Source organism: Odocoileus virginianus, chromosome 11, assembly GCF_023699985.2.
Source record: "Odocoileus virginianus isolate 20LAN1187 ecotype Illinois chromosome 11, Ovbor_1.2, whole genome shotgun sequence".
NCBI classification, from domain to species: domain Eukaryota; kingdom Metazoa; phylum Chordata; class Mammalia; order Artiodactyla; family Cervidae; genus Odocoileus; species Odocoileus virginianus.
Window position 1 is genome coordinate 24,067,877 of NC_069684.1, and position 25,840 is coordinate 24,093,716.

General features: G+C 36.5%; 1 protein-coding gene across 3 annotated transcripts in view; it reads right to left on the bottom strand.

The window, feature by feature from the left end:
* The window catches only part of RABGAP1L (RAB GTPase activating protein 1 like), a 677,279-nt gene that overhangs the window by 533,979 nt on the left and 117,460 nt on the right, over positions 1 to 25,840 (bottom strand). For all 3 annotated transcript variants that reach the window (XM_020902280.2, XM_070474047.1, XM_020902281.2), the window contains exons 8-10: positions 18,552 to 18,618; positions 13,088 to 13,190; positions 9,632 to 9,798 (exon numbers count right to left, since the gene is read on the bottom strand). In XM_020902280.2, coding sequence (XP_020757939.2) covers positions 9,632 to 9,798; positions 13,088 to 13,190; positions 18,552 to 18,618 — 337 coding nt within the window. The remainder of the gene's footprint in view (positions 1 to 9,631; positions 9,799 to 13,087; positions 13,191 to 18,551; positions 18,619 to 25,840) is intronic.

Genomic DNA, 25,840 nt, shown 5'->3' on the forward strand with positions numbered 1-25,840 from the left:
CCTTATCACATCATTCTCCAAGTGAGAAGCCTTTTGTTTTTATTTATTAAATTTTCAACACACTAAAAGAATATAAATCTTTAGATAAGAGGGTCATTTATTCCTCACTAATAGGCCACTTGATAACATGGCTTTGGTAATGTGTGATTTCTTAAACTCCACACAAATGACAGACAAGGGAGAGGTGCTAGTACTTAATGAAAAGAACCCAAGTCACGGTGCTTACCATCTTGCTTTGCTTCACAACTGGCTTCTTACTTTTTAAATGCATTGCAAAACAGTATATGTATATTTAAGGAGTCTCTCCTCTCTGGCTTACAATTTCAAAACTTAAAATACTAATTTTTCATACCTGAAAATACTAATTTTTCAGATCTTAAAAACACTAATGTTTAATACCTTGATAATGGGAAAGACTGAAGGCAGGAGGAGAAGGAGACAAGAGGATGAGATGGTTGGATGGCATCACCGAATGAATGGACAGGAGTTTGAGCAAACTCCAGGAAATAGTGAAGGACAGGAAAGTTTGTGACATGGGATCACAAAGAGTCAGACACGACTTAGTGACTGAACAACAACAACAACAAATTTTCAGAATAAATCCTTTTAACTCAACTATTAATTCAAGTTTTTGATGAAGGCCTATAATAAACAATCTATTCTCATTTCAGTACCCAGAATGAAAACCTGCTTTATTCAATTTTATTTCCTTTGATGTAGTCTCATAGTAAGATACACTCTATAGCACAATACAAACCAAACCTGAAAGTAAATGGTTAACAGCTGAATGTCTTATAGTTCTTTATGCAAAATAGGACCAGCAGAATATAAAATTATTCAATGATTTTAGCAAGCATAAAACAAAACAAAAACAGTACTACAAAGGTTATATTCTGATAACCTTCCTATCAAAGAATCCTGCCAATAAACACCTATGGATGAGGGAATGCACAGCATTTATTTTTAGTAATAAGAAAAAAAAATAATATTCATCAAATTACTTCTTAAGCAGTTTATTAATGTAGCAGTAGGTGATGTCACCATAGTTTAAAGACATGAGTATCTTCAATTAATTATGAATTCTATCTTCAGGTATTTTAAAACTGCCATTTAAGGGAATTCCCTGGAGGTCCAGTGGTTGGGACTCCACACTCTCACTGTTGAGGGCCTGGGTTCAATCCCTGGTTGGGGAACTAAATTCCCACAAGCTTCACGGTGTGGCCGAAAAAACACAAAAACAAAAGCAAACCAAAAAAAAAAAAAAAAAAACTGTCATTAAAAAATCACTCTGAAATAACACAGTAATAAGCAGATAATATTTTAAGCATTAGAACCTTCCAAAATTCTCATTTTGCTTCCAGCTGTTTTGGAAGTCCTCCCATATATTAATAATTTTTAAAAAAAAAGAAAATACCAAGTGATGCATAATTTCTATTTTAATGAGATATAACTGACATATAACATTGTGTAATGTATTGACTTGATACATTCATATAGTGCAATATGATTACCACTGTAGCATTAGCCAACAGCACACAGCATTATCATTTCTTCCCTGTGGTGAGAATAATTATGATCTAATCCCTTAACAACTTTTAAAATACATAGTACAGTACAGTCAAACCTTAGTACCTATGGAAAGACTAGATTCAGGACCTCATTGTGGACACTGAAATCTACAGATGCTCACGTACCTCATATAAAATGGTAGAGTGCAGTTGTCCCTGCGTATCTGCAAGTTCTGCATCCACAGATTCAACCAACCAGAAACTGAGCCATGGACTAATCCAAAGACCAACTAAACACTGGTTGAATCCACCCTTGAGGAACCCATGGAAAAAGGGCCCACTAGATTGTTGACTACAATTACTAAGTTTTGTACTAGACCTCCAGAATCTTTTTTTATCTACTAACTTACAGTTTCTACATAGTTTCTTAACTATAGCATTTCAGCAGAAAGAAATCAGTTCACTTTTACAGTATCTTCTATGTCATTCCTCTAAATGTTGGCAACAAAAGGTTTTCGGCACTTGCATCCATATTTTGATGAGGTATTCACTCAGCAAAATCACTAGCAGAGGGACAGACGTCCAAATCCAGAAAAAAACAGAAAAAAAGACTGAATTTTCTAAAAATTTTAACTTTGTATTTAAAGTAAAGTAAAATGTATCATATTTCATCCGTACCCAGCCTCTCTCTGTCCCCAGTTACGGGGGGTGAATTATCTTGTCTCCCATTCAATCCTCAATTAACTGCAGTCTGACTTCTTCCCCAATACTCCTCTCAAGTTGTTCAGGTTTTACAATCTAAGATCTTTATCTCTTATCTACTAGTCATATCCCAAGCTAACCTCCCTTCAGTACCTAATGCTACAGGCCTTCTCTCCTGCTGGAAACAATCTTCCCCCTTGCTTTTCTGGCCTCACACTCTTGTGATTTTATCCCAAGATCTGTGCTTATCCTTCTACATTCACTTCACTCAATACTCTTCCTGTACCAGTCTTTGAAATGTCTCCTCTTTCAACACTTGGTCTCAGGGTAATTTCACCTACTCCTATTCACAATTCTCAAGCAATAACCACTTTTAAAATTTTATTTCCCAAGCGTAGGATACAAATATATGACTGCCTAGTAAACCTAAACGTCCCTTTGAAATGTGAAATTCAGCATGTCTAAACCTCCGCTAGCTTGCCTCATGAGCCTGGAAACACTTCTCCTTGAGAGTCTGTTTCAATCAAAATGATCTACAACCACCCAGTCACGTAGAACTAATCCTAGGTTTTGCTTTCCCTCAACCTCACATCAAATCAAACACCAGATCTTGATTCTTACTTCCCTAAAGTCTCTCAAATTCATCTTTTCTACTACCCCACTGCAAAATACCAGGTCAGATGAATCACAAGCTGGAATCAAGATTGCCAGAAGAAATATCAATACCTCGGGTGGTGTACAGATGATACCATCTGAACGGCAGAAAGCAAAATAGAACTAAAGAGCCTCTTGATGAAGGTGAAAGACAAAAGTTAAAAAGCTGGCTTAAAACTCAGAATTCAAAAAACTAAGATGATGGTATCCAGTCCCATCATTTCATGGCAAAGAGATGGGGGGGAAATGCAAACAACAGCAGATTTTATTTTCATAGGCTCCAAAATCACTGTGGACAGTGACTGTAGCCACGAAAAAGATGCTTGCTCCTTGGAAGAAAAGTGACAACAAACCTAGATAGAGTATTAAAAAACAGAGATATCACTTTGCTGACAAAGGTCTGTATAGCCAAAGCTATGGTTTTTCCAGTAGACATGTATGGATGTGAGAGACAGACCATAAAGAAGGTTGAGCACTGAAGAACTAATGCTTTTGAACTGTGGTGCTGGAGAAGACTCTTAAAGAGTCCCTTGGACAAGAAGAAGCTCAAACTATCCAATCCTAAAGGAAATCAACCCTGAATATTCACTGGAAGGACTGATGCTGAAGCTGAAGCTCCAGTACTTTAGTCTCCAGACGCAAAGAGCCAACTCACTGGAAAAGACCTTGATGCTGGGAAAGACTGAGGGCAGGAGGAGGAGGAGGCAACAGAGGATAGGCTGAATGGCATCACCGACTCAATGGACATGAACCTGGGCAAGCTCCAGGAGACAGTGAGGGGCAGGGAGGCCTGACATGCTGCAGTCCATGGGGTCGCAAAAAGGCAGACATGACTTAGTGACTGAACAACAATTATCCCCACTGCCATCGCCTTTCTTCAGGCATTCATCATTTCTTTTCTTGGCCACAACAGCCTTCCTACTTCATATTCACTGCCTCCAGTGTCAATATCCTTAACACCACTGTCAGACTGAACCTTTCCCAATTAAAAACATATTGTCATTCACAGCTTAAAATTCTCCCAACCTGAGGACAAAGTATTAAGCATGACAATGACCTACTTATGCAGAATAATTACCCACCATGCCCACTGATACTTCAGCAATACAGCAATAACTAATCTCCTGAAGATCTTCAACATATCTTGTTGCATCAGAGCTGTATGAACTGACTCAACTATTGTCTCTGACTAAAATGTCCTTCTCTGTCTTATCACAATTCAAAATCCTGACAGTTCTACAAGAGTTAGTTATTCACTTATTGGTTAATTTATTCATTCATTTATTTTAGGCTTAAGATACAAAAGATTCTGTCCAAAAAGAACACAGACTAGATAGAAGACAAGTATTAATTAATATTAATAATAATAGCTAACACTTATTGAGCACATACCAGGTGATAAGCACTGTCCTAATGGGTGTGAGATGAATTCATATTTAATCATCATGAGAGCCATGATATTGTATATAATAAGAAATACATATTTTGGTCTTCATCCTGGCTCCACAGCAATAAAGGTAAAAGAAACATCTTTTGTTATAATACTTGGTTTTTATCCATTTTCTGAAATAGTTCCAGGGAATCCCCTGATGGTCCAGTGGTTAAGACCCCACGCTTCCACTGCAGGGGGCATGGGCTTGATCCCTGGTCAGGAAACTAAGATCCCACATGCTGCAAGGTGCCACCAAAAGAAAAAATATATATGTCTTGAACCATGAAATAGTTCCAGAGCAATAAAGGTAAAATGAGCATTTTTTGTTATTTCTAATGAGCTTCTTTCGACTACAGCTGAATTTATATTCATGAGGTGACTTTTAGAAAGCCCCTAAATGCATGAGACAAGTACTTGGGCCTGGTGCACTGGGAAGACCCAGAGGGATGGGGTGGAGAGGGAGGTGGGAGGGGGGACCGGGATGGGGAATACATGTAAATCCATGGCTAATTCATATCAATGTATGACAAAAACCACTGCAATGTTGTAAAGTAATTAGCCTCCAACTAATAAAAATAAATGGAAAAAAAAATTAAAAAATTGAAAAAAAAAATAGAAAGCCCCTAAGCTGGGAACAGGGCAGGTGGATGCCAGGAGAATCTATCACATTGATTTGAGGGCTGGAACTTACAGCCCCACTCCACCAGCCTGCAGGGAGGGGAAACGGACTGGTGCCTGAGTTAATCGCTAACAGTCAATGATTTTTTTCAATTATGCATACAGAATGAAGCATCCAAAAAACCCCTAACTTAGCTGTTCAGAGAACTTCTGGGCTGGTAAACATGTGGAGGTACTGAGAGGGTGGCAAGACTGTATATCCCCAATACCTTGCACTATGCATCTCTGCTAGCTGGCTGTTCCAGAGTTGTATCCTTTTCTAATACACTGGTAATCTATTAAGCAAACTGTTTTCCTGAGTTCTGTGAGTTCTAGCAAATCATCAAACCTGAGGAGGGGGCTGTGGGAACCTCCATATTACAGGTGGTTGGTCAGAAACACAGGTGACAACCTGAACCTGCAGTTGGTATCTGAAGTAAGGAGGAGGGGGACAGTCCTGTGGGACTGAGCCCTTAAACTGTGAGGTCCACGCTAACTCCAGGTAGTGTTATCACTGAACTGAAGGGTCAGTTGGAGAATTAATTGGTATAGGAAAAACACCCACCTGTCAAAGAGTCAAAAATGAAGTGGTGGGAACAGTAGTAAAGGAAACAGAGTTTTCTTTAAACAAATCTGAGGTGTATAATAAAAATCTCCACTTCGGAGATGAGGAGTATCTTGCCTAAGGCTAAATATCTAGGCCATGGGGGGAAGCTGGGTTTCAATCCTAGGAACCTGACTCCAATCCAAGGTGACAAGTATGATTAGTGAGTGTCACTTCTGCACTTTGCATACACTTCTACTGTTGCATGAATCACCAGTAAGATAATCTTTTTACTATTCTATTCTTCACTCTTTAAAGACAAGATAACATGTATTATTCATTCACATATCCCCAACACTATCACGCTATAGGTACTCAATAAATATTTAATAAACAAAGCACTGAAAATCATTTCTAAAATGAATAGTGGTATCTCAGCAAACTAATTTTACTTATTATGATACAGGCCTTTGACCCTCTCAGTTTAGTAACACTTCATATCAAGCATGAATGCCCTCATGATTTCTGGATCTTGACCCCTACTAAAACCTAGCTGAAGGAGAGCATCTTATTAAACTCATTAACAATGAGGTCAATAAGACTGGTAAAAGTTATTAAGGTCTATTTCCTGGTAACATGCAGCAAAGCTTTAAGACAGTGGAATAAGCATCCAATAGTAAAATATGGGGTGTTCATTAACAATAAAAAGGCTTTTAGAGCAAAGGATCTTTTTGGCAAGCCATTTTCAAGTGACTCCATGTAAGCAGAGTGCTCTTCTCAGATCAGCATCATACAAAACAAAGTTTCAGCAGCGAACAGCCCGTTTTCTTAGAAAAGGAATCAGTCGCTGCACTTCCAAGGTTTCCAATGTTACAAATCCTTACATTTTCTCATAAAGTCTTCATATACTATATACCTAATGTAATCAGTGATGTCAACAAAGATGATACAAAGAAAGACAAGTTAAGTGAAATACAACAAAAATGATCAGTGCTCATATAGAAAATTTTTCAGGAAAAAAATACTAGTTTTAGTGTTACAGCTAGCATATTTTCCATTTCTCATAGACATTTCACAAGGACAAGTTTTAGGGCAAACTGCTTAGGCTTAATTCCTGATCTATCACCTAATAACAACCCTACTGTGCCTAAAAGTTTATCTAAAAAATGGGGTTAATAAAGCTACTTACACCTCAATGGTGGCGGGCTACAGTCCATGGGGTCACAAAGAGTTGGACACAATTGAGCGACTAACACCACACTACACCTCAACAGAGCTGTACTGAGGAGGTGCACCATGTAGGACTCTCTTTAAATGATGTCTGTTATCATTACTATTGCTCACAGTAACAGTCAGAAAAGTTGCTATTGTTCTTTCCAACAAGAACGGAGAGATCTCCTTGAATATACAGAATACTGAATAGAAAACACAGAAAAATCTCATCATAGAACTTAACACAGTTGACATTTATAGAATATTCCACCCAACAAATGCAGAATACATATTCCTTACAATTACTCTTGGAACATTCACCAAAATAGGCCATGTCTTGGGTAAGTAACTCTCAACAACTTAAAAAGATTCAAATTTCAGAGTATGTTCTCTGTTCAAAATGAAATTAAAAATCAGATTAAGAAAGTTATGTAAAAATTTTGTATATATCTGGAAATTAAGCAACATATTTCTGAAGAACTCACATGTCACAAAAGAAATAACATGGGAAATCAGAATATACATTTCAAATTTATGAGCGCTCAAAAGATCAAGTTTTTATGGGTACAGCTAAAGCAGAAGTTAGAGGAAAATTATAATCTTAAAAATTAAAAGATTTTAGGGAAAAAATATATTAGTAAAAAAAATGTTTTTTAAAATCTTCACATGTAGCAACTAGACAAACAAGTTAAATCCAAAGGACAAAAAAAGGAAATAAAAAAGAAAACAAAAGGAACCAACAGAAGATAAAACAGAAAAACAACAGAGAAATGAATGTGTTCCAAACTTGGTTCTATGGGGAAGAATGAAAATCAATAAAACCAATATACTTCAAGCTAGGCTGATTAAAAAAACACAAGGGAGAATATATAAATTACCAGTATCAGAAATAAAAGCAGATCATAGAGATTCTAAAAACATTAAAAATAAAAAGGGAATATTTTAAGCAATAAATTAAATATCCTTGATTAAACTGAAGATTCCTTGAAAGAAGAGGATCACCAAAAAATGACTCGAGGAGATAAAAATAATAATAAAGTAACATATCATCTACTAAAGAAATTAAATTATACCACTAAAGTCAGAATCTGCCTGCAACTCAGGAGACCTGGGTTCGATCCCTGGGTCGGGAAGATCCCCTGGAAAAGTGCATGACAACCCACTGTAGTATTCTTGCCTGGAGAATTCCATGGACAGAGAAGCCTGGGGGTCTACACTCCATGGAGTCGCAAAGAGACAACGACTGAGCAACTAACGCTTTCACTTTCTTTCACTTTTCAAAGTTAGAAGGGCTTCCCAAGTAGTGCAGTAGTAGAGAATCTGCCTCCCAATGTAAGAGACATGGATTCTATCCCTGGGTTGGGAGGATCCCCTGGAGTAGGAAATGGCAACCCATTCCAGTATTCTTGTCTGGGAAATGCCACAGACAGAGAAGCCTGGCGGGTTACAGTCCATGTGGTCTCGAAAAATAAGACACAACTGAGCGACTGAGTACACAGTTAGAAACCATCTTCTTATTTTACATTAATTTAAATCAGTTTCACATTTAATGGAGCTGAGTACTACAAATGAGTCTAATTTAATCTTTTTAATTCACATGAAATGATGTCAAATAGTTTTCTTTTTCCTCAAATAGTATTTTTCTTATTACTAAGAAATCTTATGGTACTTACCACTCAGTAACTCAGTATCACCAATTTTAAAAAATATAAAAATAACAGTCATAAAATCCACTCATATATTCTTTACATTTATGTAAATATAAATTCCAGTAGTCTTGCAAGATAAACAAGAGTACTGGAATTTATATATTTACATAATTAGATGTATATGTATAGCATATGAAGCCAAACTGAGCAATGATAAGTTTTCGTAATATGAAAATGGTTAAGTGGTTTCTGTATTTGTTTACTGCACTGATGCTTGCTTTTACATTACTTTTTACATATTACAGTATATGAAGCAACAAGCATTTTTAAATTTGGGAGAGAGGGAGCACTAAGCAGGATATAAGGAATTCTTATCACTCAAACAGAATATTTCATTCTGATTTCATACAATGGATACTGCTAGAATTCAAATTATTTTCCACAGTAACCTTCTTCTTTCATTTACAAAAAGGGTGTTTTACATACTAACACTGCTTAAGAACTTAAGAATTTCAGAGAAACCCTAATTTTGTTCATCTAATATTAAAATAATTGTATAACCTTACTGATAAGTCAAACTACACATTCATATATTATATAGGTAAAAGGAACTATAACAATCAGTTATTACTTAGAAACTTTCTCACTATTACTTTCTAAAGATATATTTCTGTGCTCTTTCTTTTTGGTTTCATATAATCATATATAACAGAAAAGTTTTTGATGCAGATTTAATATTTCTATTAAGTATGTTGATACTTTACAGGTACCATTACAGGTTTCTAAAACAAATTTCTATTTAATTTTACTAGCTGTTTTTTTCAACTGACACTAATCTTACATATTCACTGGAAGGACTGATGCTGAAGCTGAAGCTCCAATATTTTGGCCACCTGATGCAAAGAACTGACTCACTGTAAAAGACCCTGATGCTGGGAAAGACTGAAGGCAGCAGGAGAAGGGGACAGCAGAGGATGAAATGGTTGGATGGCAGCACCAACTGGATGGACATGAATCTGAAAAAGATCTGGGAGTTGGTGGTGGACAGGAAGGCCTGGCGTACTGCAGTCCACGGGGTCACAAAGAGTTGCACGTGACAGAGCGACTGAACTGAATCTTACATATGCATTTTACAAATACTCCATTGTTAACTCTAAATATCATTTGATTATCTGAAGAATTTTATTGCTTTTTATTGCTATTTAAGGAATTACACTGGCATTAAAGAAAAAATAGTAGAAAACAATATATGAAAAGAACAAAAAGATCCTACCTGTTTCAACCTCATGAAGAAAGTCTCCGTGAAAGTTTTTCTGCTGAAATACCAAAATCGCTCATTTGCAGGGTACACACGTACTACTGTCTCCAGGAGAAAGCGGACTGGCTCCACCACTTCTGTGACTACCATATCCACTGCCACGGTCATGTATACTCGTTTATCTGCAGTAGAAATGTTCTGTGTTTTATGCTAACTTTATTACTACTTGACTGAGAAAACAAAGTTAAAGAACTTAGGTTCTTTATACTCATGTTACCCTCTATGTTTAAGTGTTTTACTGACACAGAGATTGACAAAGTAATCGTTTCCCAAGTACATTTCTCAATTCTCCTAGTCCCACCTTATGAAAAGACTAAATCTTTTCTGACAATTTTAATTTTTCCTTCCCAAAATCAGGCCCTCAATAAAAAATATAAAAATTTCAAATGTCTTTTACACTAAAACTATCTTTCAGGTTGCCCCTCACAAAACAACAACAACAACAAAAAACACTAGAAATAGAAAATCACAAAAACTTGCCCTTTCATTCTATTAAAAAAAGATACTAGAAATTATTAGGTTTGTTTGATGAGTTGCATGGGAAGGAATGTCAAATCAGAAGAGACACTCAACCTTCGTTTTGTTCAATTTGCTTGGAAAATTTTTATTAAAATGATTCTCTCAATGTTGCATGCTTTAAGGGAAGTCTCTGAGGATTTCTTAGTACCCACAATTTCCAAAATAAATATTAATCCTCAGGAAAATCACTGACCAAAGCTCTAGTGAAATAGCTCTGTGTAATTTTCATACTCTCGGCATACATAATGTATAAAATATTCTCTCTGTAAATACTCCATGTATACACACAGTATATTTATACATACTATAAATATAAATATATTACAAATATACATATACTATTTATAGTACATATACACTACAAATATATGTAATTTTCAAATATATACTCTATGGTGAAAGTCTCTCAGTCATGTCCAACTCTTTGCGAACCCATGAACTATACAGTCCATGGAATTCTTCAGGCCAGAATACTGGAGTGAGTAGCCTTCCACTTCTCCAGGGGATCTTCCCAACCCAGGAATTGGACTCAGGTGTCTGGCATTGCAGGCAGATGGACAGAGGAGTCTGGCAGGCTACAGTTCACAGGGTCACAAACAGTTGGACACAACTTTGTGCCTGAGCACGTACTATAAATATATATATAATATATATCAAAGCCCTGGCAAGTGCTTTTTTAGACAACAGTATACTGTTATAAGTGAGCATTTCAGCTACCATTTAAAATGCTTACTTGCTACAGCCTCCTTTAAATTTTAATCTAGAATCTTCTAGGCCAGTGTCTATTGGTTATCTTTAGTTTCACTATGATAGGTTGATGGTGGACAGCTGGGAGTTGGTGATGGACAGGGAAGCCTGACATGCTGCAGTCCATGGGGTCGCAAAGAGTCGGATACAACTGAGCCACTGAACTGAACTGATGATAGGTTGATATGGACTTGATTTACCCTTTTGAAATTCATTGGGCTTTTGGAATCTGTGGTTTCATTATTCCAATAACTGTATTATTTTTAAATTACTTTTAAAATTTAAAAATTTATTTCGTCTGCAATTTTCAGTTCTCAGTTAAAAGGAAAGTTCAAATAACCAAGCTTACCATTAGAAGAAATCTTCAATAGTTTCTTTTTAACCATTATACAACATTTAAAATCATCAACTATACTTCTATTAATATAATTAAACTCAATAAAAGATGTATTGCATTTGTACTAAATGCAAGCACTCAATCTGCCAAGTCAAGGAAAACTGGGATTCTCTCAACATTGTATCAGGATGTCATGTTGATATACAATTATATAGTTTAACTGAATAAATAAATTTTTAAATATATTATTTTTAATTGACAATCAAATAGGTGTTAAACTACAAAATGAAACTGAACTATGTTATAGTAAAAACATATAAAAACTGCTTTTATAAGTTATTGTTTGAAATGTCTGTATTTTATTCTTCAAAATTATCAGCTGATTTATTTTTCTTCATTTTCATGTTGATTTTCTGAATGATTAAAAGGAAGAAGTTTATAGACTGGTATTCACAAGTCTGTATCCAGAAATAACAAACTGTGGGTGTAAAGATTATTTATTCCTATATATGAAAACCTAAATTTTATATAATCATCATTATCTTTCTCTTTTTAGCCCTCATTTTGAAACAGCTTGATGTGTGATCAAATGCATGCAATTTATGGAAGTGGTAAATACTCCTGAGAATAATTATCATTTACTGTTCTTCATTAATATCTTTCCATATCCATATTCACTAATGCTCCTGTCTTTAACCAAAAGTCTATTGTGGATATAAAGTAAATAATATAAAACTAAGAATCAAGCAAACTGATCCATATTTTCTCAAGATAAATTATTGTGTTGAATCATAGTAAAGCATTTAGTAGAAGATTATAACTCATGAGGGGCTTCCCTGGTAGCTCAGTTGGTGAAGAATCCACCTGCAATGCAGGAGACCCTGGTTCGACTCCTGGGTCGGGAAGATCCTCTGGAGAAGGTTAAGCTACCCATTCCAGTATTCTTGGGCTTCCCTGCTGGCTCAGCTGGTAAAGAATCTTCCTGCAAAGCAGGAGACCTGGGTTCAATCCCTGGGTTGGGAAGATCCCCTGGAGAAAGGAATGGCTACCACTCCAGTATTCTGGCCTGGAGAATTCCACGGACAGTGTAGTCCATGGGGTCTCAAAGAGTCAGACACAACTGAACAACTTTCACTATAACTCCATGAGGTGAAACTAAATTTTAGTTTAAAGGCAGACAGTAGACAAGAAAACAACAAAAAGCCATATGGGCAATGAACAGATATCTAGATAAAGTAGGAGTAAAAACAATGGGAAAAATGAAAAATGAGCCTATTTATCATCTATAAATTCTGTTCAATACTATATATAGTAAACAAAATGAAAAAATTAAAAACTTTAAAAAAATATTTGCCACAAATGAAATCTTAAATATACATTACTAAATTCCCAAAGGTCAAAAGGCTGGAACAAACAATTAGTAAATAAATATATATATATATATAAGTAATCTGTAATATAAACAAAAAAAGTTAAAATAGATTATCAAATATATGTAAAAATTCCAGAATTTTCTTTCATTTCTTTCATAGTCTGTCTTTTCCCCTACAAATAAAACAACTCTATTATGATACATGAAACAGTAAGCCCAAATACTTTCCTAAAGAATGTAATAAAATTAATCCACATATTCTTGGAGGTCTTTCTTCTGAATAGTTATAGGAGGTTATCCCCATTGACACATAAAGTATGAAAAGAATAACTCCATTTAAAATAAGTACCAAAATATTTTTTAAACATGGCAAAACAATATTGTCCATAATGCAAATTTTATAATAAATACTGAATAATCTTTTAGGAAAAGTCACCTTTTGGGGTTTCTTCATTAAGTGCCAGAAATGTTGGTGCATTGGGGTTCCATATGCCAGTGATAACATAAGCTCTCCCATCACAGCTCTTTCCCATGGATTCCTATGACATTTCAAACAGAAATCACTGAGAATATTTACACCCCAAAAATCATCATTTTAACTTATATCTTACTTTAAGCAATCCAATTAATTAAATTTGAATTTATACTCAGGGCATTTATTTTCTTGGTAAATTTTTTTCACTCTACAGAAGCATTTCTTTAAATATTAAATTCTCCTGCAGCTTTCTCCAGCATTTCTATTTAGAGACACAAACTCTAAGATAAAAGGTATGTCCTCTGATGCTGACTCACAAAAACAGTATTGGTATGAAGTTATATTTAACTTTATCTTAGGCTGGTTATCAAAATCTCACATACCCAGACATACAAGGATATATGAAGTAAGAATTAAGCTAATCACAGGAAAACATTAAAATTTTTATTCTAATGTTCTAATTTTTAATATATTCTTAAAATAACTAATTTCCTTTGTCACAATTAACACCTTTAAAGTTAATACTTTCCTATTGTCTATATGCCAGACATATGGACACTTTCTTACAATCATAAATCAATATTAGGAGACTAATACTGGTTTGTAATCTATACCCAAGGTTGTTAACTATCTTCCTCTACCCTTATATTTATTCTCCTTCTTCCATTCTCTCCTCCTCTTCTCTTCTTGCTCTTCACTTCCTCCACTCCTTAAGACTTTTACCAAGCCAGCTCTTGACTCTCATTAAAGCAGAAACTTCTATAGTTAAAGCAAGGCCACATTCAGTTATGTATATGTATGTGTGTATGCGGTGTGGGGGAGCTTAGAGGTTGTCCCATGGGAGAAAACCACACAGTATACAAATACAAGCATTTGCAAAAGAGTATTATTATCTACAATACTTTTAATTTTCTATACCAATTTCCTCATATGAATGGAGAGCACTAAAAATGTCAGGCTAAAAGACAAAAACTTTTTTTTTTCCAGTATTTCCCACACACAGATGCTTCTTTGAATCCTTATGAAACTATTTCAGTCATTTGGTAATTACTATGTACATTTTTCTACTGTACTGGTGATAATTCACTGATCAGACTGTAAAGCAGAGTGGAAAAACACTCAAGACCATGTAAAGGAAATCCACTCAGTACCTCCAACACACTTATATATTCATATTCATTCTCTTTCCCTGTCTCCCTCCCTCCCTTCCATGTGCCTATCTTCTCTCTCTACTGTCTAATTAGACCCCCATTCAGAGCAAGAATGAGCACCTGACCCCAAAATATCTCGTTCATTTCTGGACAAAAGCGTATGCTATGCTTGAGTCCAAAAAATGAGCTAGACCAATCAAATTCTCTCTTTCAATTAACAAATACCAAGGAAAGTGGGCAGTCAGCAGTGGAGCTGAAAGGTTTTGATATGAAAATGACAGACCACAGGCAAAATGAAGTAATAACTGAATTTAAGGTAGGGGAAAATACATAAAGAACAGCAGAGTATTAGGAAACTGCTAAGTGTTAAGCAAGAAATGGGGAAAACAAACACACACAAAAATCCTTAAAAATATGAACCATGTAGTCAAAAAACAAAGGCACATACAAAGGAGGTGAGTTGAAGGAGCAGAGAGTGGGGAACCTAGAGAGAAGGGCAGAGAGAGAAAGGGCAAGGAGGGAAAAGGGCAGGAGAGGGAAAAAAGGAACGAGGTGGGCAATGAAGGGAGCAAACGAGAGAGAGAGAGAAGAAGGTGCAGAAAGAGAAAAGGGGGCAGAGCACCAGAGCTGCGACAACGGGGGCAGCTCCTAGGAAAGGGGCTCACTGAAAGAGCAAGCCCGTGCGGAGAGGGGAGGCAGACCGGAAGAAATCAGAGACCATTCTTCAGGTTCAGGTACAATTTCATCAAGGTCAATAACCTCTTTTGTTCTTCAGGTGCTCTAAGTGAACCTTTGTTCCCTGTAAGCAAAACAGCCTAACCAAATCAAACATATTTTTATTTCTTTCCAGTCTTCACAACCACAAAAATACGTGTCTCATACATTAAAAGCCTTCAATAAAAGTTTCCCCTCGAGTCATTTCTGTTATTGTACTAGATATTTCTATTACATAGCCTGGCTTGCTCCCATCCCCTTGTGAAGAGACTTTCACAATCTTTGCTCTAGAGTTCTTTCCCAGCTCCTCTGCAGACCTTCCCTCCCCCAAGAAGGCTGACAAGATCAGGGACATCAGGGAAAGGACATCTGGACAACAAACACCTCTGCCCCAAAGAGGCCAGGCTGGAACCACCAGATGCCCTCCTCTTAAGAAAATAAACCAGGAAATAGAAACAGAATATGGCACTTTGCAATGGAACATAAGCTGAAGAATCACATACAAAGCCACGAATGAACTACTGTCAGGTTATGAGGTACCTGAAGCTGTGAGGTCAAATAGAGACAGCAGGGTAAAGCACATGGATGTTATTAGGAGGAGGAGGTAACACACGAAGAAAGAAAGAACATAAGTTCTCGCTAATCCATTCATTCCTTAAGCAAATATGAGACTACTATGAGTCACACTCTATGCCCGTGAGTGTCCAGCAAAGAAAACAAGGGAGAATGGTCCTGACTTAATGGAGTTAACAGGCTAATGATTTCCAAACAGCAGTTTGTGACCCATCTGTGGATCATAAAATCAATTTAGTGGATTATGATCAGACTTTTTAATCAAGTAGAAGAAAAAAATAACAGATTTCATCAAACATGAATTATTTCATAAATTTCACTATTTCTTAAATTTCATAATTTAAGAATTATTTCATAAAAATTTTACTTCAGCTTTTTTTTTTTTTTACCATTTATAAGTGTACTAGATTACAATGTAAATTTTATTTCTGTGAGTCCAACTACTGGCCTAATAAATAGTTAATTATGAAGATTCACAAACTTTCTGGACTTCCCTGGTGGCTCAGAGGGTAAAAGCATCTGCCTACAATGCAGGAGAACAGGGTTCAATCCCTGGGTCAGGACAATGCCCTAGAGAAGGAAATGGCAACCCACTCCAGTACTCTTGCCTGGAAAAATCCCATGGACAGAGGAGCGTGGTAGGCTACAGTCCATGGGGTCACACAGAGTCAGACTCGACTGAGGGACGTCACTTTCTTTCACTTTCTTTCACAAACTTTCTGAGGTACCTCTAGGATTCTAAGTTGTGTTCCAGTTGCACGAAATCTGAGTCTACTGAGTTTTCACCTCTTTTTGGTACTTTCCTGTTCAGCATTTCCTAGGTATCAATGGCTGTAAATCAAAAATTCTTATTTCCTTATTCCTACACTACAAGTATCTTCAAAACCTTTCTCACTACTGGGAAAAAATTCAGAGTCCATTATCTGCACCCCCCTCAAAGAACTTAATTAATTTTATTTATATGTGATTTTATCTACTATGTATAATATATATAAGTAATTCAGCTGACTAAAAATATATTTTGTTTATAAATAGAGCTTTTTTATGTATATTTTATATTAAACAAATTTATAAATGTATAGAGAAGTCTCAGCTCATACTGCTTATTTAGCATTCAGGGAACAAAGTAGGCACTGCTCAAAAATTATTCAACTCAAATAGAAAAGCCTCATAAATTCTGATGTTAAAAAAAAAAAATTCTGACGTTCAGTTGTACCCTTTTTCAAAGTTTGTCAGAATAAAGTGCAAGGGGAAATCTGTTTTCAAAGAGTTCACGTATGTGCATATGTCATAGAAGTATTAATATCTTGCTCTAGAGGGCAGAACTAAGACACATTAGGCAAAGTTACAAGGAATATGATCTCAGGTGACTACAAAGGTATAACCTGTAATAACCACAACTGTCCCATAGTCTTCATTATAAGGTAATGAGTTCCTTTTTATTAGATGTAGTCTGGTTAAAGCTCAATAACTGTGTGTTAAGATATCATGAAGATTAATAGCACTGGGTAACAACAAATCACAACTGCTGATAATTGTACATACAAGCTCTCCAACTTGATCAACTATTTGTTGTACTGGTAAGCCCACTGCTCCCTCCAGGAGCTTCAGTGCTGACAAGCCTTTGATTTCAGTATGAATTCTTCAAGGTGGAGGGATGCACTACAAGTGAAGGGGGATCAGAAGCTCACGCCAGGTCTCTAAATCTCCGCCAGTGATTCATCTTAATCTTTTAAACTCTGCAAGATCATTACCAATTAGGATCTAGGAGCTGATAAGTATTTAATGTCCTTGAAACTCCCTCCTCACAGAATTTTCAGGGCTCCAAAATGCTATCTCTTGCCTTAAGCAAAACCACCTGCATTACTGATATGCTGTAAAAATGGATGGAAGAGAGATGAACCAATAGCTTATTTGCTTTCACATTTAATGTAATTGGTTGTCCTTACCTTACCTACCCAAGCAATGCTTCCTCGCTATTTATGTGGCTCACTGCACTGACTCTATGAGAGCATTTAACCCAATGATATCATTACAGATGTAAAAATCTGTTTCCATCACAAGACTATGAACCCAAAGATGTTAGAACGTCATTACCATATCTATAATGCCAGCACTCCACACAATACTTGGCATACAATTAGGTACTCAAAAATGCTGAATAAACCATCCTAATAGTAAAAAAATCACTATGGTATTATCATGAAATAAAGAAAAAGATGATATAATTTGTGATATTTAAATGACATTTGCAAAATACAGCTGAAAGGAGAACATGTAGTGCTACCTAAAAGAAAAATCTCATTTAAGAACTTTATATTTATACTAAAATAACTATTTCTTATAACATTTCTAAACCATAAACGATGTTTTCATTAACTGCACTATTAACAGGCATTTCTGTTTAAAAGTTAAGATGGCTTGCCATTTTTACATCAAATACCAACTCTTAAATATATATTAACCTTCAAGGGCATTCATTAAATGAATACCACTCCCACAGTAAATATACTTTGCTAATGAAAGGTAATCAAGAAGCAAAAACTCAGAAAGGGAAATGCTTTAAAGAAAACAAACGCATCCATCACAGTACTCAAATTAACATCAATACCATTGCATTAAAATAAATGAAAGGAACCATATCCACTCTGGATACGCCTGTTATAATCATGTACTTGTTATGTTTGGCTCAAAGAAAGGATATTTTCCTAAGAAGTCAAACAGATGAGTAGATGGACTTTTTCATAACACTATCCTTTTATCTGCTTTCAACGTGCATATGATTCTTTCTACAAAAGTTTTTTAACTCCTAAGTTTCTCGCTCATTAGAAATTTTAAGTATGGGGTTCCAAATTAAATGACTACTATCACACGGCTGAAAGTTAGACGTAATTTTGACAAAATGACAAGATTTCAAAATAGAAAATACTTTAAAAACATAAAATAACTATCTACTATACTTGGTTAAGGTGCTAAAGTTTCATTACCATATCCAGTAAATGCATGTCACTGTTCTTCACGTTTCGACCTGGGCTTAATAACATTCCAAAACATCTGAAAATATTGGGGGGAAAAAAAGAAGAAATGAGGTATCAAGAATATATAGAAGCCCAGTGAGCAAAAGCCTTTTAATAGTAACTATACAATCTGTCTAGCTCTATACTTACAAATAACTTTTTTTAGAGAAACATCACAAATAAGAATCCATCAAGATACATAATAAAATCACACAGAAATAAATTATTTAAATTCCCAGATCTCTATTTCTGCTTCTGAAAGATTACCAATGAACAGAAACTGTGATAAAAATAGCCACAAATTGTTAACTGAAACAAAATACAGTACTGAGACATGAACTAATTTCTAGGTAAAAATTAGAGATTGTTTGCCTTAGAGTTATTCCAAACATATTGATCAAGATCAACTAATATAATTAAAATAAAAGAAAACTTAGAAAAAAATTAGAATAAAACACTGTACTCTCTCTTTGCATCAAGCCAGATTAATACAATCAATCACCTGGCCCTCAACAGTCATGTTCACTGAGTGGACTATCAATACTATATCTTCAGTTTGAAAAAAAAAAAGTCATATGAAACTCATTACTAAAAAATGCTATTATACTAGTGAAGATACTATCCAGCATATAATCTATTATTAACTACTTATTCTGTGCCTCCTGATGCTGAGGAAGTTTTAGGAATCCAATTAACACTATCACTTTATTTGTAAAGGGTTTTCATCAACTATAAAATTCAGTTAAACCTAACATTTCTTTATATTTGTTATGATATCATTATTTTTTCTTTATTGTTAGGAAACATAAACTCCAGAAAAGTTAATTTACTTAAACTCATATGGCTATTACATACCTCTTGTACTCAAGAAGCAAATGTGATCTATCTACAGTGCACCTCTCTCTGCCAACAATGTATACCCACACTTACTAGAATAGAGTAGTTTTTATTACAGTTTTCCAAACATTAAAAATATGCTATGGAGCATTTTACAAAAGGAGTAAAGAATATAAACAAACTAAATATAAGATTTTTTAAATTTCAAAATAATGGCAGCTGAGCAGTCAATACTAAACCTGATCCTTGTTTTCCAAAGGTTTACTTTTCCAATGGCACGGTTTTTCCTTCCATAAACAAGACAAGAGAGTGGTCCTATGCAAATATGAGCTTAGTAAGTGGTAAAACAAAAAAAAATTTACTTCCTGTAAATATTTGAGGATACCTTCCAGAAGTCATGTAAAAATGATCAAATATATAAACAAAGATACAACAAAGTCAGTAAGTTTTGAGGAAAACCTTCCAAACACACTATTGTAGCAGTGAGCAAAATATAATCAATGAAAATAGAGATAATTATAACCTAATACTCATAATTTTAATATGATTCCTATACATTGCTATGAACTATCTTTGAACTCAAAGACAGTTTGAGTTTGAACAAACTTTGAACAAACTTGGAACAAACACTGTCTATACAAATTAAATATTAATCAGCCACTTTATTGTATTATTTCTAATTGTGCCTTAAATTATTTATAACTACAGAAGACAGTGTAGAGATTCCTTTAAAAACTAAGAATAGAACTGCCACACAACCCAGCAATCCCACTGCTGGGCATACGCCCTGGGGAAACCAGAATTGAAGGAGACAAATGTACCCCAATGTTCACTGCAGCACTGTTCACAATAGCTAGGACATGGAAGTAACACAGAAGTCCATCAGCAGACAGTGGATAAAGGAGTTGTGGTACAAATGCACAATGGAATATTCCTCAGCTGTAAAAAGGAATGCATTTGAGTCAGTTCTAATGAGGTGGATGAAATTGGTGCCTATTATACAGACTGAAGTGAGTCAGAAAGAGAAAAACAAATACTGTATATTAATGCATGTATATGGAATGGTTTTTTCCAGTAACCATGTGTGGATGTAAGAGTTGGACTATAAAGAAACCTTAGCGTCAAAGAATTGATGCTTTTGAACCGTGGTGTTGGAGAAGACTCTTGAGAGTCCCTTGGACTGCAAGGAGATCCGACTAGTCCATCCTAAAGGAAATCAGTCCTGAGTATTCACTGAACGGACTGATGTGGAAGCTGAAGCTCCAATACTTTGGTCACCTGATGCGAAGAACTGAGTCATTGGAAAAGACCCTGATGCTGGGAAAGATTGAAGGCAGGAGGAGAAGGGGAAAACAGAGGATGAGATGGTTGGATGGCATCACTGACTCAATGGACATGAAGTCTGAGCAAGCTCTGGGAGTTGGTGATACACAGAGAAGACTGGCGTGCTGCAGTCCATGGGGTCACAAAGAGTCAGACACAACTGAGCAACTGAACTGAACTGAACTGATGGAATTTAGACACTCCTACAGGCAGGGCAGCAAAGGAGACACAGATGGAAAGAACAGACTTTTACACTCAGTGGGAGAAGGCAAGGGTGGGATGAGTTGAGAGAATAACAGTGAAACATGTACATTATAGCGCAAGTATGATGTATGAAGCACGGCACCCAAAGCTGATGCTCTGGGACAACCCAGAGGGATGGAGTGGGGAGGAAGGAGAAAGGGGAGTTCAGGATTGGGGGACACATGTATACCTGTGGCCAATTCATGTTGATGTATGAAAAAAACTATCACAATACTGAAAAAGCAATTATCCTCCAATTAAAATAAATTCATTAATTTAAAACAACTTAGTTTCTCCAAGTCAGGTCAATGAGGACAGAGACATGTCTCACATTCTCTACATATTTTGTTTCAGCTTGCATCTCTCATGGGTGTTTTACAAATGATTTTTCCTATTATAGGATTTGGGGTTGGTTTATTTATTTACTTATTTATTTTTTTATTTGGTTGTGATATATCTTACTTGTGGCATGTGGGATCTAGTTCCCTGATGAGGGATCGAATCCGGGCCCCCTGAATTGGAAGCAGAGAGTCTTACTCACTGGACCACCAAGGAAGTCCCAATTATGGGTTTTTAAGTTACAAAGGGCCTTCCTTGTAGCTCAGCTGGTAAAGAATCTTCCTACAATGCAGAAAAACTGGGTTCGATCCCTAGGTTCAGAAGATCCCCTGGAGAGGGGAAAGGCTACCTACTCCAGTATTCTGGCCTGGAGAATTCCATGGACTGTATGGTCCATGGGGTCGCAAAGAGTTGGACACGAACGAGCGACCTTCACTTTCATTTAAGTTACAAAACTATCATATAGTCACTGTAAAAAGCTAAAGAACACCAAAGTGTGTAGGGAATTTCTCCTTCGTCTCTAATCTCAGCCACCTCAGGAACCAATACTAAGAGTTTAGCAAGTATCATCCCTACTTTTCTTTTGCTTGTTTTAAAAATTAAAGTTCTATACCGTGTTTGTCAGGTTTCCCTGATAGCTCAGTTGGTAAAGAATCCTCCTGCAATGCAGGAGACCCCAGTTTGATTCTTGGGTAGGGTAAGAGCCCCTGGAGAAGGGACAGGATACCCACTCCAGTATCCCTGGGCTTCCCTTGTGGTTCAGCTGATCAAGAATCCACCTGCAATATGGGAGACCTGAGTTCTATCCCTGGGTTGGGAAGATCCCCTGGAGAAAGGAAAGATACTCACTCCAGTATTCTGTCCTAAATAATTCCATAGACTGTATAGTCCATGGGGTTGCCAAGTCAGACACAGCTGAGCAACTTTCACTTCACTGTTTGTCAACACGAAGTGACAACAGTGTATAACCTTAGTGAAAGCACCTATCCGCTTGGGCCTTTGCTTCCTCTTCTACAAAACAGAAGACGTACAACACATGAACTCTAAGGATTCTTCCAGCATTAAACCTGTATAATTGTTTTCTATCAAGCTATAATAGTCATTTCCAAAATTATATTTCATTAAAGCACAACAGGTTTCCTATGGAGACAAGCTGGGTCTATTAGGAATAACATCTCAGTAATTAGATATTATTAGTACCACAAACACCTAATGTGAATATTAAGTGCTTCATTAGGGAATTCAAAGCATTCAACCTTCTCTTATTAACTCTATAAATAATGTTTTCAGCAAACTGCTATTACACCTATTTTTTTCAAGGAGCTCACAATCTAGTATGGGAGGAAAATAATAGACAATTACAACCTGTATGGTAAGTTCTATGATAACTGTTAGTACAGAAGGACAGAGAAAACACAACTAACATTATTTATTGACCCAAAATTTGAAATCAAACCTCCTGAGAATAAGATGATGGTGTTATCATATTAATAATTACCATATTATAGCAGTTGTTTATTGAATGTTTTCAGACATTTACTATATTGTTGCATTCACATTTTAAAACAACCTCCATACAACAAATGATAAAATTTGTTTCCAGAAAGTAGAAGTGATTTGCTCAAAAAACATAACTATTGGGCCATGACTCTGACTCCAAAACTGCATAGTCACTTAACGTTATAATTTGTCACTTTCTGGCCTATCAGTCAATGTTGTTCAACTGCTAAGTCATGACCAACTCTTTGCAATCCCATGGACTTCAGCATGCCAGGCTCTTCTGTCCTTCACAATCTCCTGGAGTTTGCTCAAATAATATCCATTGAGTAGGGGATGCTATCTATTTCATCCTCTGCTGCTACTGCTGCTGCTGCCCCCTCTAATTTTGCCTATCATAAAAAAATTATAAATTCCTAGTGTGATCCTTGGCAAGTCACACACTTCAAAGCCTCACTTTCCACATTTCTGAAACACAAATATACCTGCCTATAGTTTCACTATGTTAACATACAGTTAAAATGAAAAAATTTCACAGGGAAAGGACACTGCAAACTCTAGAGTAGTTGCCAATTACACATTATATGGAACAATGGATTGGTTCAAAAATGGGAAAGGGGTACGTCAAGGCTGTATATGGTCACCCTTATATGCATATTACAACATGCAAATACCGGGCTCAATGAATCACAAGCTGGAATCAAGATTGCCAGGTTCAGTTCAGTTCAGTTCAGTTGTTCAGGTGTGTTCGACTCTTTGCGACCCCATGGACTGCAGTACGCCAAGCTTCCCTGACCATCACCAATTCCAGGAGCTTGCTCAAATTCATGTCCATTGAGTCGGTGATGCCATCCAACCACCTCATCCTCTGTCAACCCCTTCTCCTCCCACCGTCAATCTTTCCCAGCACCATAGTCTTTTCCAGGGACTCCGTTCTTCACATCAGGTGGCCAAAGTATTGAAGTTTCAGCTTCAGCATCAGTCCTTGCAATTAATATTCATGACTAATTTCCTTTAGGATTGACTGATTGGATCTCCTTGCAGTCCAATGGACTCTTAATAGTCTTCTCCAACACCACAGTTCAAAAGCATCAATTTTTCAGTGCTCAGCTTTCTTTATAGTCCAACTCTCACACCCATACATGACTACTGGAAAAACCATAGCATTGACTAGACAGACCTTTGTTGGCAAAGCAATGTCTCTGCTTTTTAATATGCTGTCTAGGTTGGTCCAAGGAGTAAGCGTCTTTTAATTTCATGGCTGCAGTCACCATTTGCAGTGACTCTGGAGCCCAAAAAATAAACTCTGTCACTGTTTCCCCATCGATTTGTCATGAAGTGATGGGACTGGGTGCCATAATCTTAGTTTTCTGAGTGTTGAGCATTAAGCCAACTTTTTCACTCTCCTCTTTCACTTTCATCAAGAGGCTCCTTAATTCCTCTTCACTTTATGCCAAAACAGTGTTATCATCTGTGTATCTGAGGTTATTGATATTTCTTCTGGCAATCTTGATTCCAGCTTGTGCTTCATCCAGCCCAGAGTTTCTTTTGATGTACCCTGCAATAAGTTAGATAAGCAGGGTGACAAAATACAGCCCTGACATACTCCTTTCACAGTTTGGAACCAGTCTGTTGTTCCATGTCCAGTTCTAACTGTTGCTTCCTGACCTGCATACACATTTCTCAGGAGGCAGGTCAGGTGGTCTGGTAATCCTATCTCTTTCAGAATTTTCCACAGTTTGTTATGATCCACACAGTCAAGGACTTTGGCATAGTCAATAAAGCAGAAGTAGATGTTTTTCTGGAACGCTCTTGCTTTTTCGATGATACAGCAGATGTTGGCAATTTATCTCTGGTTCCTCTGCCCTTTATAAATCCAGCTTAAACATCTGGAAATTCATGGTTCATGTACTGTTGAAGCCTTACTTGGAGAATTTTCAGCCTTACTTTACTATCATGTGAGAAGAGAGCAACTGTGTGGTAGTTTGAGCATTCTTTGGCATTGCCTTTCTTTGGGATTGAAATGAAAAGTGACATTTCCATTCCTGTGGCCACTGTTGAGTTTTCCAAATTTGCTGGCACGTGGAGTGCAGCATTTTCAAAGCATCATCTTTTAGGATTTGAAATAGCTCAACTGGAATTCCATCACCTCCACTAGCTTTGTTCATAGTGAAGCTTCCTAAGGCCCACTGGACTTCACATTCCAGGATGTCTGGCTCTAGGTGAGTGATCACACCATTGTGATTATCTGGGTCCTGAAGGCCTTTTTTGTATAGTTCTTCTGTGTATTCTTGCCACTTTTTCTTAATATCTTCTGCTTCTGTTAGCTTCATACCATTTCTGTAGATTTCCAGGAGAAATATCAATAATCTCTGATATGCAGATGACACTGCCATTATGGCAGAAAGGAGGAATTAAACAGCCTCTTGATGAAGGTGAAAGAGGAGAATGAAAAACCTGGCTTGAAAATCAACATTCAAAAAACAAAGATCATAGCATCCAGTTCCATTTCTTTACAGCAAATAGATAGGGAAAACAACGGAAACAGTGACAGACTTTATTTTCTTGGGCTCCAAAATCACTGTGGAAGGTGACTGCAGCCATGAAATTAAAAGACACTTTGTTCCTTGGAAGAAAAGCAATGACAAACCTAGACAGTGTATTAGAAAGCAGTGACACCACTTTGCCTAGAAAGGTCGTTATAGTCAAAGCTATTGTTTTTCCATGTATGGATGTGAGAGCTGGACAATATTAAAGGCTGAGCATCAAAGAACTGATGCCTTCAAACTTTGGTGTTGGAGAAGACTCTTGAAAGTCCCTTGGACAGCAAAGAGATCAAACCAGTCAGTCCTAAAGGAAATCAACCCTGAATAGTCATTGGAAGTGCTGAAGCTGAAGATCCAATACTTCGGCCACCTGATGCGAAGAGCTGACTCACTGGAAAAGATCTTGATTCTGGGAAAGACTGAAGGCAGGAGAAGGGGATGACAGAGGACGAGATGGTTAGATGGCATCATCAA